This window comes from Nannospalax galili, unplaced genomic scaffold, assembly GCF_000622305.1.
Source record: "Nannospalax galili isolate Female #2095 unplaced genomic scaffold, S.galili_v1.0 scaffold259, whole genome shotgun sequence".
In the NCBI taxonomy this organism is placed as follows: domain Eukaryota; kingdom Metazoa; phylum Chordata; class Mammalia; order Rodentia; family Spalacidae; genus Nannospalax; species Nannospalax galili.
In genome coordinates, this window is record NW_008344750.1 from 3,059,735 (window position 1) to 3,072,388 (window position 12,654).

At 45.3% G+C, this 12,654-nt stretch overlaps 1 protein-coding gene across 3 annotated transcripts in view; it reads left to right on the forward strand.

Moving 5' to 3' along the window:
* The window catches only part of Thoc5 (THO complex 5), a 43,228-nt gene extending 31,825 nt beyond the window's left edge, over positions 1–11,403 (forward strand). For 2 of the 3 annotated variants that reach the window (XM_008841090.3, XM_008841089.3), the window contains exons 14-21: positions 2,947–3,048; positions 3,713–3,809; positions 4,299–4,413; positions 5,716–5,819; positions 5,941–6,028; positions 7,067–7,182; positions 7,970–8,160; positions 11,216–11,400. In XM_008841090.3, the coding sequence (XP_008839312.1) occupies positions 2,947–3,048; positions 3,713–3,809; positions 4,299–4,413; positions 5,716–5,819; positions 5,941–6,028; positions 7,067–7,182; positions 7,970–8,160; positions 11,216–11,279 (877 nt within the window). In that variant the 3' untranslated portion in view covers positions 11,280–11,400. Of the gene's footprint in view, positions 1–2,946; positions 3,049–3,712; positions 3,810–4,298; positions 4,414–5,715; positions 5,820–5,940; positions 6,029–7,066; positions 7,183–7,969; positions 8,161–11,215 lie in introns of all 3 variants that reach the window. The other variant, XM_008841091.3, reaches the window with a different exon arrangement.
* The last annotated feature ends 1,251 nt before the right edge of the window (positions 11,404–12,654 follow it).

A 12,654-nucleotide genomic window follows, 5' to 3' on the forward strand; every position in this document is an offset into this window, starting at 1 on the left:
CTTCCTTCCTTCCTTCCTTCCTTCCTTCCTTCCTTCCTTCCTTCCTTCCTTCCTTCCTTCATTCCTTCAACTCAGGACCTTGTACATGCTAGGGAAATACTCTGCCACAGAGCCACACTTCCAGCCCCATATGAAAATTTTTTTCTGGAATGTTTGTTTCTTAACGTGTTTTGTTGATTAAGAACCCTTACCATGCACACTTGCGGTTCTGTTTTATTTTGATTGATTCAGTCTATTAGTAATAATCACTGAACACTGGGGAAAGACTGAAAAACAGTGGGGCTATGCCTCAGCTTGCCTTGCATACAAGAAGTCTTGTTTTCAGTCTCTAGCACTGCATAAGCTGGTTGTGGTGGCACACACCTGTAATCCTAACACTCTGGAGGAGTGGAAGAGGCAGGGGAATCAGGAGTTCAAAGCCATTTTTGGTTACATAGCAAGTTCAAGGCCAATCTGGGCTATGTGAGATCCTGTCTCAAAAAAAGAAAAGAAAAAAAAGGCTGAAAACTTTTCTAGCCAGTTCACCATGTGAAGCAGCAAAGTATGCTGAAATGCATGGGGGCCCAGGGAAACCCAGTGAGCCAGAACAGGAAGGAGTTTTTTTAAGTTCCTGAAGGCATGCTGGGGTCGAAGTGCCTTTGCAAGCCAGGCCTGGTAACACATGCCTAGAACCCTAGCGCTTGGGAACTGGAGGCAAAGGATCATAAATGTAGGATGTTCACCACTGACATAATGAATTTGTCACTAACCTGGAGTACTTGAAACCCTCTCTCAAAATAAAGGGGAGGCTGGGTATGGTGATACATGCCCTTTTATCCCAGCACTTGGGAGGCAGAGGCAGGTGGATCTCTCTGAGATCCAGACCAGCCTGGTCTACATAGTGAATTCCAGGCCAGCTGGGGCTATAGGGTGACCCTGCCTCAAACAAAACAAAGCAAAAGTGCCTGTACCTCAGAGCAGCAGAGTCAGCATGTTCTGCTTGGGGTGCTCTTTCTTAGAAAGGAGGAGAACCCCCAACTAGCTCAGGAAAAGAATGAATCTTATTGTCCTTTGTGATAAAACTACTACGTTATCCCTGTACTACTTATCTACTTGTCACATTTAATTACATATTGTGCCCTAAGCATCCCAGAGGTGTCAGTGGTGGCATCATCTCTCTCTACTTATAGTACTAGGTCACCTTGTCTCCAGTGCATGTGATTTTCTTTCTGAGAATATTTGAAGGAGGCTTTTTTTTTCTATGATTATCATAAGATTTGATCTGTGAAAGACAGTAACAAAGGTGCACACTTGGAAGGAATCTGTTCTGATTCTATAAAAGTTGTAATTTTTTTCTGTTATAATTGCTGTCTTTTTTTGTTTGTTTTTTGAGATAAGGTCTCTGTAGCCCCAGCTGGCTTGCAACTCATGTAGACTAGACTGGCCTTGATCTCACAGAGATCCATCTGCCTCTACCTCTTAAGTGCTAGGATTAAAGGGGTGTACCACCAGGCCTGGCAGAAATTGCTCTTTTTTTTTCCCCCTCTCTTTTTAAGACAGGGTCTCTCTGTAGCTGCAGTTGGCCTGGACCTCACTGTGTAGACCAGGCTGGCCTCAAACTCATAGAGATCCGCCTGCCCCTGCCTCCCAGGTGCTGGGATTAAAGGTGTGCGCCACCACACCCACCTTATTACTAGCACTTTCTATTGCTGATGTCATGTGATTTTGCTCCTCCAAAATGGTGTCCTTGCCACTGTATAATTTGTATATGTGTATTTGTCTGTCTCTCTAGCTATCTGGTTGTATATATGCAAGTATACACATGTGTGAAGGCCAGAGAGCAACACCGAATATCTTCCTCAGTTATTCTCCATCTTATTTTTTAGAACAGGATCTCTTTGAACTTGAAGCTTGCAGATTCAGGTAGACTGGTTAGCCAGCAAGCAGCCAGGATCCTTCTGTCCACCTTACCAGCACTGAGATTATAAGTGTGTGTTGTCACACCTGACTCTTTTATATGGATGCTGGAGATTAAACTCAGGTCCTCATGGTTGTGCTGCAAACACTTTACCAACTAAGTCATTTCTCCAATCCCACTATTTAGCTCTAGAAGGAATAATTTAAAAGAACAACAGAGCCGGGCGTGGTGGCGCACGCCTGTGGTCCCAGCACTTGGGAGGCAGAGGCAGGCGGATCTCTGTGTGAGTTCAAGGCCTGCCTGGTCTACACAGTGAGTTCCAGGCCAGCTGGGGCTACAGGGAGACCCTGTCCCAACCCCCCCCCCCCCCGCCAAAAAAAAGAACAACAACAAATTTGTATTAAAAATCAATTCTCAGGGACTGGGGAGATGGTTCAGTGGGTAAAAGCACTTGGTACACAAGCCTGATGACCTGAGTTCAATTCCCAGATCCCACATAAAAAGCCAAATACTATATGCATTTGTTATCCCAGAACTCTTACAGCAAGACGGGAGGCAGAAACAGAAGAATCGGCCAGAAGCTCATAGGCCAGCTAGCCTGGAATACATTGTGCAGTGGCAGAAACTACAAGATGGGCACTGTCTCAATGTGGTAGAAGGGGGAAACTAAATACTAAAAATTATCCTCTGTACTGTGGTGCACATGTGGGCTCATACACATAAAATTAATTTTTAAAAATTACTCTGTTCTTTTTGATCAAATCATGTGAAATTTGGCTTCTGTAATTATCATCCTGAGCTTAGACATATCTTTCGAAGATTTGAGTTCATCCTCCGGAAAATGAGAATGATGGTCCACCTGCTTCATAGGGTTGTACAAGTCTACTGGCGTGAAGCACATAAAGAGCCTGACTCCCAGAAAGCATTCAGTGAAAGATTGGTGTTTGACATCATGAGCGCTAAATGGATGCATTACTCCCAAATGTCCCAGGTCCACTTTGAGGTACAGTGTTGACTGGCATTCTCATTGCAGTCTCTTCCTTCTGCAGAGACTTGCTGTCTCCTGACTCAGTCCTGAGCTGTCTGTATCCTGGGGATCATGGGAAAAAAACTCCGAATCCAGCCAATCAGTATCAGTTCGACAAAGTTGGGTGAGTCAGCAGTGTTTGAGCCCCGCCCCCTGTGCCTGAGTGTCTCCAGTGGCTCAGGGCCAAACTGAAGACCTGTTAGGGCCAGGGTCTACCCAGAGGCCCTGGAAGCTGGAGAGGATATCTATCTGCATGTAAGGCAAAGGGATGTCATTGAAAGGTGAAAACTTGAGAAATACAGGAGCACAAGGGGCTCTAGGGAAGTGGCTCAGTGGTAGCACTCTGGGTTAGATCCCTAGCACTGAAAAAGAAAAAACCAACAATAAAATATGTAACATCATTTTAGTTCTCTGAGTATTCATGTTTTAAAGTACAAATTGGTCAGAGCAGTCAAGAGATCAATGTAGTGTCTTTTTGAGATTTGCTTATGAGTTAAGGTTACAAGGAAAAAAGAGGAAAGTACATGTTGGAGAGATGAAATTCCTTGTAAGGATCGGATGATAATTAAGGAGCTTTAGCTTGTAGGATTGGCCTTTCTTCAAGGGATGGAAGAATAAGAGAACTATTCTGGGGCTGCAGCAGAAATGGCTCTTTTTTTTTTTTTTTTTTTTTTATTTCCTTTTGGTACTGGTGATCGGACCTAGAACATTGTGCATGCTAGGCAAATGCTCTACCACTGAGCTCCATCTCCAGCCCATGATATCATTTTGTTTGGTCTTTTCTGTAGCATCCTGAGTTTGAGAGACTATGTACTTGAATTAGGCCACCCCTATTTGTGGGTACAGAAGCTTGGTGGCCTCCACTTCCCCAAAGAACAGCCTCAGGTATGTACCCTGACCCTGCCTCCTCAGCTGAGGAACCATACCTCTCCTAGGTAGATTCCAGAAAGGCCTTTGGGGCTTCTTAGGGTTTTGATCTAGCAGAATGCCTTCTTTTGAGGCTGTGATCTGTCTTCCATCCACTAAAATGTCCTAGCCTCTTGCCCTGGGTATGGCATAGATCAGTAGGTTCTGCTGTCCTTGGACTGATGCCACAAATGAAAATAGGCAGTTTCCCAGGGGCCAAACACCTTAGCAGAAGTCTGCCTTGTCTCAGGAACTAGTCACAGCCTCAAAGGAACTCAGTAGCTTGTGTTCTTGCCAGAACTTAGCATTTGACCTGTCCTAATGGGTAACTTTGCCATTGCTAAACATACCCACCCTATGGCATAGTGACCCAGGCTCTGCAGTCTTAACTAGTCTCAGAAGAGAGGTAGGTACCTGGAGGGAGGGGGAGCTTTCCAGTATGTGTCCTTCATTGTCACTTGCTATTAGCATACAGTGATGGCCGACCATTCACAAAGCGCCAGCCACATGGAGACCACCATGAAACTGCTCAAGACCAGGGTGCAGTCCCGCCTGGCTCTCCACAAACAGTTTGCATCTCTGGGTAAGCTGGGGCTTGGATTGGGGCCTGACAGCCACTCGGACAACACAGGGACAAAAGTCACAGACTTTCCTTTAGTACTTGTAAATCCTGATCACAGATTAAAAAGACCTGGGTCTTGGCTTTACTGAGCAGTGAGTGGTTGGTAGGACCAGTGAGGAAAGCTGCAGTTCCATTCAGGCAGAGGTCTGAGCTCCCTGCAGAGTTGTTGGTTCTATGCCAGCCCTCCCAGGATACTCCAAAGCCTTTAGGTGGCACAAGTTCACAGATTCATCAAGGCAACTTATCCTGGATCCATGCATCACAGACTCAGTACACACTTGGCAGGTATTTAATGAGAGCCTAACTCATGCCAGTCATCTCCATAGCCTGAGGGAAGGAACAGTGGGACCTTTGTATCCATTTAGTGCACATTTAGCTCATTGACTGTTACTCCCTTATCCTTCTACTGAGGCAATGCTCCCCAGGGTGAAAATAAGCCATCAACCTAGGTGGTGACAATGTGGGGCTTCTTTTAATTTATTCAGTTCAAAACTTGACAGGTATTTACAAAACAATTGCAGGGTGGGGCTAGGGTTTGAGGAGATGCAGATCTTTCTGATCTAAATAAACTAATCACTGTCAAGTTAGGCATTGGGTACCCAGGACCTATCAGGAGACAAGAACTCCATCTCTTGTCTGGGCCAGGTCTTTGGTTCCATGTGGACACTGATCTCTCCAGGACTGCATCACCCATCCATGAGGCCTTGCTCCCTAATTAATATTGCCAACTTTGTTTTGTCCCAAGGTTGGTGATTGTCATCCAGACTGCATTCATTCCCTGTGTTAGGATATTTGTTTATTGAAATGCCAGCAGGAATTTACCCTAGAGCAGTTTGCCAGCTCTCTTCCCTTAGAGGAACTGACACAGAACACTGCAGTCAGTTTTTCTTTCAAGGTCAGCTGAGAAAACAGCCCTCTCAGCTATTTGATCCAATTAGAAGTCCCTGCCACAGAGGCACTGGTGCTGGTTGTGGCCCCAGGGTTTTGTTTTGCTAAATGTCATCTGCATTAAGGATAAAGAACCATGTATGCACGTGTTGAGTCTGACTGTAGGCACATAAGCCTGCGTGAAGTTGGGGGGCAGGTTGATATGCCTGTATTCCTGGTGTGTGATGACCTGGGTACTTCTTGAGTACCAGATGTACCTGGACAAATGGCAGGGCCACCTTAACCCTCTAGAAAGCCTCAGGCAGATGCTAGTTGCTCAGCTGTGGTACCTGGTTTCTATCTGTAATGCCACCTATCTTGCTTGCTTGCTTTTAGAACATGGCATTGTGCCAGTCACCAGTGATTGCCAGTGCCTCTTCCCTGCCAAGGTTGTTTCTCACCTGGTAAAGTGGGTGATGATTCCCCATGAAGATTACATGGTAAGTAGAACTGCAGTCCCTAGGACCATGTTACCCCTCAGCTCCTGTACCCCAGCCCTACCATTAGGCAAGGATTTTAGTAGAGAAACAGCACTCATACTGTCTGTGGTTCCTGTTCTAGGATCTGCTTTTCACTAAGGACATTGTAGAGGCAGGACTGGCTGGGGACACCAATCTCTACTATCTGGCACTTATTGAAAGAGGCACAGGTAAGTAATTGCTCTGCTGATCACAGGGTTCCTAATCAAGGGGAGCAATGAAGTATTACACATGCCTAGTGGTTACCCCAAAGAAGTAAAAGGTCCTGGAATCCTGCATGGAGATTTAGCAAATGGTAGTGACTAGGGAGCCATCCCTGTTCAGTAAGAACTTGTTCTGAAACACAGCAACATACATGTTCCATGTCATTTAATCCTTAACAGTCACTGAGGTGGTGATTTATTCCATTTTATAGCTGAGGAAATTCTGGCCTAATCATAAGCTTGGTCTCACCTCTAGCATCAGACCTCCCATCTTCCTCCCTCACAGAAGGGCAGGGCTCTCGTCACTATGGTTGTAAAGGATTTGGTAGCAGAGCCTCCCTCCCTCTTCTACATAGTCCCTGTATTCCCTGTAGAGACATTGAAGGCTGTGATTCCTCATACCACTTCTGGCATCTGACTCTGCCAGGACCTTCTGAAGCCACTCAGATGCCATGCTTAGGCTGCTATAGTGTCATCCTACCCCAGCTTCAGCAAGCCTGGCACTGCCCACAGGACCTCACCCTTGCAGCCCCACAGCTGACCACCAAACTGATAAATTTTTCTTTGTTCCTGAATTAATCAATATTTTAGGAGGGGTAATAAAAGTCCTGTCCTGAACACTTGCCCAGCATATACAAGGTCATAAATTTAATCCTCGATACCATAAAAAAAAAGTAAAATAAAACAAAATAAAATTCCTGAGGCTGAGTATTTTTTTTTTTTCTTTTTTACTTTTTCATTTTTTGATCTTTTTGAGACAGGGTCTCCCTGTAGCCCCAGTTGTCCTTGAACTCACTATGTAGACCAGGCTGACCTTGAACTCACAGAGATCCACCTGCCTCTGCCTCCTGAGTGCTGGGATTAAAGGCATGTGCCACCACGCCCAGCTTCTGCAGCAACTTTTAAGTTAATAGGAGACATTTGTGTTGTTTTTGGGTACAGTGGGGAGGCCACCGTGGAAAGCTGGGTAATGATTGATTTCTCTCCTCTTCCCTCTTTTCCTAGCCAAACTTCAGGCTGCTGTGGTATTGAACCCTGGTTACTCCTCCATCCCACCCATTTTCCGGCTCTGTCTGAATTGGAAAGGGGAGAAAACCAATAGCAACGATGACAACATTCGGGTAAGGCCCACAGTGGTGTCAGGAGACAGGAGGGCCCCTGGAGAGGCAGGCAGTGGCAGAACCTGTTGCAGCTGAGGGCATGGGCACTGCCGCTGAAGGCATTGCTCTAGTTCCCAGGACAGGATTTAGAGAACGTGCTGAGCCTGATTATAAAAGGGCCTAGACATATCTCACCCACTTCATTTCCCCTAGGCCCATGGCTTTTCCCATTTGTAACATAGCAATGTTGGCCAGGCATGGTGGCACACATCTTTGATCCCAGTACTTGGCAAACAGATCTTGAGTTACAGGCTAGGCAGAGCTATAGGGACCCTGCCTCTCAGAAAAGAAAGAAAAAAAAACGAAAAACAATGTTTGTTTAAAATGTTGCTTTGGGTTTCTGTGAGGTGATCATTATGGAAGTGCTCATGTTAGATGACAGTGAGATTCTGCAGCTGTTGCTTGTGGCCAGGCCTCTTGAAAGGATTTGGTAGCCTTATGGCCATGGAGCATGTTTTTAGGCCCAGTGCCTTCTGACTTGGGACTTGGGATTCCTTCTCTGCATACCTCTATCTTTCTGGCTGTGAGCATTTGAGGCTGGAAGAGTATGAGTGAGAATCAGAGTGTTGTCTTAAGGAAAGGGGGCCTCAAGACAAGTCTTTGGCTTCACCATAGACTCAGCTTCTACATACTCACCAGCCTTAGTTCTTGTGGTACCCTCAGGCCCAACCATGAGACAGCAGCCCTGCCTGGTGACCAGCTGAGCTTAGGAAGGTAGTGCTGAGGTGCTGGCTTCCCACCCACACAGGCTATGGAGAGTGAGGTCAACGTGTGCTATAAGGAGCTGTGTGGTCCCCGGCCCAGCTACCAGCTCTTGACCAACCAGCTGCAGAGACTATGTGTGCTGTTGGATGTCTACCTGGAGACTGAGAGCCATGATGACAGTGTAGAAGGGCCCAAGGAATTTCCCCAGGAGAAGATGTGCTTGCGGCTTTTCAGGTGAGTAGCAGGCTGGGCTCTTGTGATTTCTCATGGGAACATGGGCAGAGAGTAGAGCACTACAGGACAGAACCTGGCACAGAGGTCATGCACATTTCCAGGTAAACCTTTCTTTGTTTACAATAGAAATTAAAATTCTGCTGTCAAATTTTCCAGGGAGAACTTATTTCTTCCTTCCTGAAACTTGACTGCAACTTGGCTCACCTATTCTTTATGGTCACACATTGGAGGAAGTTACCAAACCAAGTAAATTACCATGAGCCATGCCAAGAAGATGACTGAACTTTCATTATTTTCTGTGGGAAACAATAGAGTCTGTTTACTTTTGACTAAGTTAGCATTTTAAGGTAGTGCATCCCCACAGTTCCAAGTGAATCTTCTGTCATCCTCTTTGGGTGCTCCTCAGTGAGACTCACAATAGTGGGCAATTGGGCAGCATAGAAGGAATCAGCTCTCCCAGAAGTCAGAAAAGTTCTAAGTCAGGGGTCTGACTGGAGTCCAACAGGTCTTAACAACTTGATATATAAGAGTGTCTGGGCTCACAGCATCTTGGGCTACTTCTCCATTTTCTTTAGCATTGGAGTATTGGGGCCTTTCTTTCCTTTTTGTCCCCTAATCTGTTACTCTTTCAAAATCCTAGAGACTCCTGATAGGTCTTTTGGACAAAGGGTGGGGACTGTAATCTCTTTATAATCTATCAGGCCTGGCATTGTGGCTCATGTCTATAATCTTACCACTTGGGAGCTGGAAGCAGGTAGATTGCCCTAAGTTTAAGGCCATCTTGAGCTACAGAGCAAATAAAACAAAAACAGACCAAAACACAAATGAAAACTATCTGTCCAAAGAGCACCTCACTTCTCTCTTATCGTGTTCATGCACAGCCAGTTCTACCCTCCCCAGGAAGTGTCCCAGCATTTTCCTTCATTGTCTGGTTCTTCATTCTCCACTGCCCTGTTCATGATATTGTCTGATGATAACCAGCTCCAACCCCAAGTGGCTACAGGGGAGCAAAGCTGTCTGCATCTTGCTGTCTTCAGTGGGTTTGTGTGAAACCTCAGCTCTTCCCACCTCACTGTGTGCTATAGCACTTTTCCAGGGTGGGAGCTCCCACATGGTTTATGCTCATTTTATTTTAAATAGTTCCCAGAAGACTCTTTTCCTGAAGTGCTGATCTCTGTTGGCACTCTGGGAGAATAGAGTTAACACCACCCCTGATGAATGGGGGCTGCAGGGTCCTTGGTCTGGAGTCCACCTGATCCCTGGGATTAGGATCAACGAGGGGCCGGCTGGGTGAGTGCAGAGTACTGGTGTGGGCATTGGTAGATCTCAGGTGCAGCTTGAACTGAGACTTCTCCATTCTACCTAGACGTGCCCAGTGGCTCTCTGCCCCATTGGTGTTTGGCGACTTATAATGCTATAGAGGCTCCAGGGCTGAGGTGGAAATTCCAGCTCCTCACTATGAGCTAAGGGATCTGTACTCCCAAGCAGCATATATTTCATGTGTTTGTGGGACTATTAAATTGAAATTGAGGATGCAAAGTGTAGACTGCTTAAGCCCTCATCTGCTGGTGGAAACAGAATGCTTTCAATATCCTTCAGCCACTGGTAGAGAATAAAAACTTACCACTTTCTAATCCCTGCCTCACACTCAAATTGTATATATTTGCATATACTCCCTTATGCCAAGTCCCAAGGAGTTACCTTCTGTTACTGTTGAATGTCAGTCATAAATAAAAACTAGGGCCCATTTTGCTGGACATTTGTTCTTTGTGGAGTTGTGTAGAAGAAGCCCCTAAGCTTCACAGGGTGGAGGTTTGGACACGGGTCTTATTCTGCCTAGTCGTGACTTGGGCTTCCTGGAGCAAACTGGCTTTGGTGTCAGACCTGTTTTCAAATTTGCCTCTGCTTTCTGGCCTAACACTATTGGTCAGACATCTTGCCTCCTAAAGGAAACCTAGAGAATGATAGAAAGGAGCCAGTGAGGTATACATCCATAGCTCTTGGCAGACAGATTCTTTTCATTCCCTGATTTCTGTTTACATAGGAATCTCTAGCAGCCATTTTAAAATTTTTTCTTAACTTTTTTCAGTTATAGAAGTAAAACATGTTTGTTGTTAAAGCTACAAATAACCTGGAAACTGAGGGTGGGGGCTAGAGAAACAGCTCCCTGGTTAAGAGTACTTCCTGCTTGGGGCTGGAGAGATGGCTTGGTGGTAAAGAGCACTAACTGCTCTTGCAGAGGGCCCGGGTTTGATTCCCAGCACCCACCTGGCAGCTACGAATCATCCTTAACTCCAGTTCCAGGGGAATCTAACACCCTTTTTTGACCTCCATGGCATTGCATGACACGGGTACATTCACATACATGCAGGCAGTACACTCATACACATAAAAAATAAAAATAATAAATATAATATTAAAAAAAGAGTACTTCCTGCTCTCAGAGAGAACCCTGGGTTCAGTTCTTGGTAGTCGCATGCTGGATCACAGCTGCCTTTAACTCCAGTTCAGGGGGTCCAGCATCCTTTCCTGGCTTCTATGGACATCAGCCATGCACACAGTGAACATACATACATGCCGGCAAACACTTATGCACATTTTGTCTTCATTTTTTGAGACAGAGTCTCCCTGTAGCCCAAACTAGCCTGGAACTCACTATGTAGGCCAGCCTGACTTCCATCTCACAGAGATCTGCTTGCCTCTGCCTCCCAGGTGCTGGAGTTAAACGTATGTGCCACCACACCTGGCCAAAATAAATCTTAAAGGAAGGAAGGAAGGATGTCTAGGCTCTATCCCCAAAATATCCACTACATTGATACTACATTGAAGGCTCTTCCAGTTTTGTGTTCACACATTTGCAAGCATATAGACAGTTTTACAAAACTGATGTCATACCTTAACTGCTGTGATCTGATTTTCTCAAGAGGTCCTGTGCCATGTAACTGACTTTTTCCCCATAGCAGTTACATGATATTCTCTTGTGAATGAGATGTTATTTATTTTATCAGTCCAGAAGGTAGGTTATTAACTCTTCTCCCTTTTCTTGTTTCCCTAGGGGTCCAAGCAGGATGAAGCCATTTAAATATAATCATCCTCAAGGATTTTTCAGCCATCGCTGACCTTTCTGTCATTCCCCCAAGGCCCTACCCTGAGTCTGTGTCTCTACTTTCTGCTCTCACCACATGTGGTTCTTGATATTTTTCCAAAGACACTAGCTGATTAAAGTGTCACCTAACCAAATGGCCTTTGTTTGTGGCTCCTTGGGCAATCTGGAAGAGCAAGTAGGAGCCATGGCACAGTTTGAAGAACATTTGTGGATGGGCTTTTTTAAAGTAGCCAAGAAGAGCAGGTGCAAAGAGATTCCAGTTCTCCAGAGACACCACCTGCTTGTCCACAGCTGCCTTGGTTTTGTATGGGTGTGAGGTATCTTGGTATTTATTATCCTAGGTCTCTGCTATTAGGAGATTGCAGAAGCCAAAGTCCTGTAGATTGAAAAATTCCTTTTTCATCCTTCCTTGTTTAAATAGACATGCTTTTGTCCCTTGAAGGCCTAATATCTGATGATTAGATGCTTAGAATGCCTAACATTGCAATATTAAATAGAAGACAAGGTGTATTAGTTATTTTTCTGTTGCTGTGATAAAGCACTGTGACCAAGGGAAGAGTTTATTTGAGCTTACAGTTTCAGAGGAATCAGAGTCCCTCATGGCAGGAAGACATGGTGGCAGAGGTGGCTGGAGTAGGGGCAGAAGCTAAGTACTCACATCTTCAAGTTGGCATAGAAAGCAGAGAACGACTAGAGATCTGGCAAAGCTTCAGAACTCTCTAAGCTTGCCCCCAGTGATGTGCTTCCTCATGGCCACACCTTCTAAGGCCTCCCAAAACACCACCACCAGCTGGGGACAAAATGTCCGAATCCTTGGAGCCTCTGGGGGACAGTCTCATTCAAATTACCACACAAATACATTACAAAGAGCAATCTATATCTTCCAAGTTTTCATGGTCAGTCGGCCAGTATTAGAATCATATGCAGAACTACTAGTCAGTAATGATACCCTTGCCATAGCCCAAAAGCGAGACCTGTCTTTGACTATACCACCCTGAACATGCCCAATCACGTGTTCCCAGAAGCTAAGCAAGGTTGGGCCTGGTTAGCACTTGGATAGGCAAATGAGACCACATAGCATATGAGGAGAATCTTCATGATAGTGGCCATCAGTGCCTCATCAAATATGTTTTGACTTTCAGAGGGTTAGGAAAATGTTTGCAAAGTTATCTCCTTTGGGTTCTAGGGGTACAGCTCAGTATAGACCACTTGCCTAGTACGCTCAAGTCCTCAGCACCACAAAAAAACCCCAAACAACCTTCCTTTGTCATTGAATATTCATGAACACTTAAAACAATTTTATTTATTTTATGTGTTTGTTTTGTCTGCATGTATGTAAGTGTGTGTACAGTGCCCATAGAGGCCAAGAAGAGGATGTCAGATCTGGA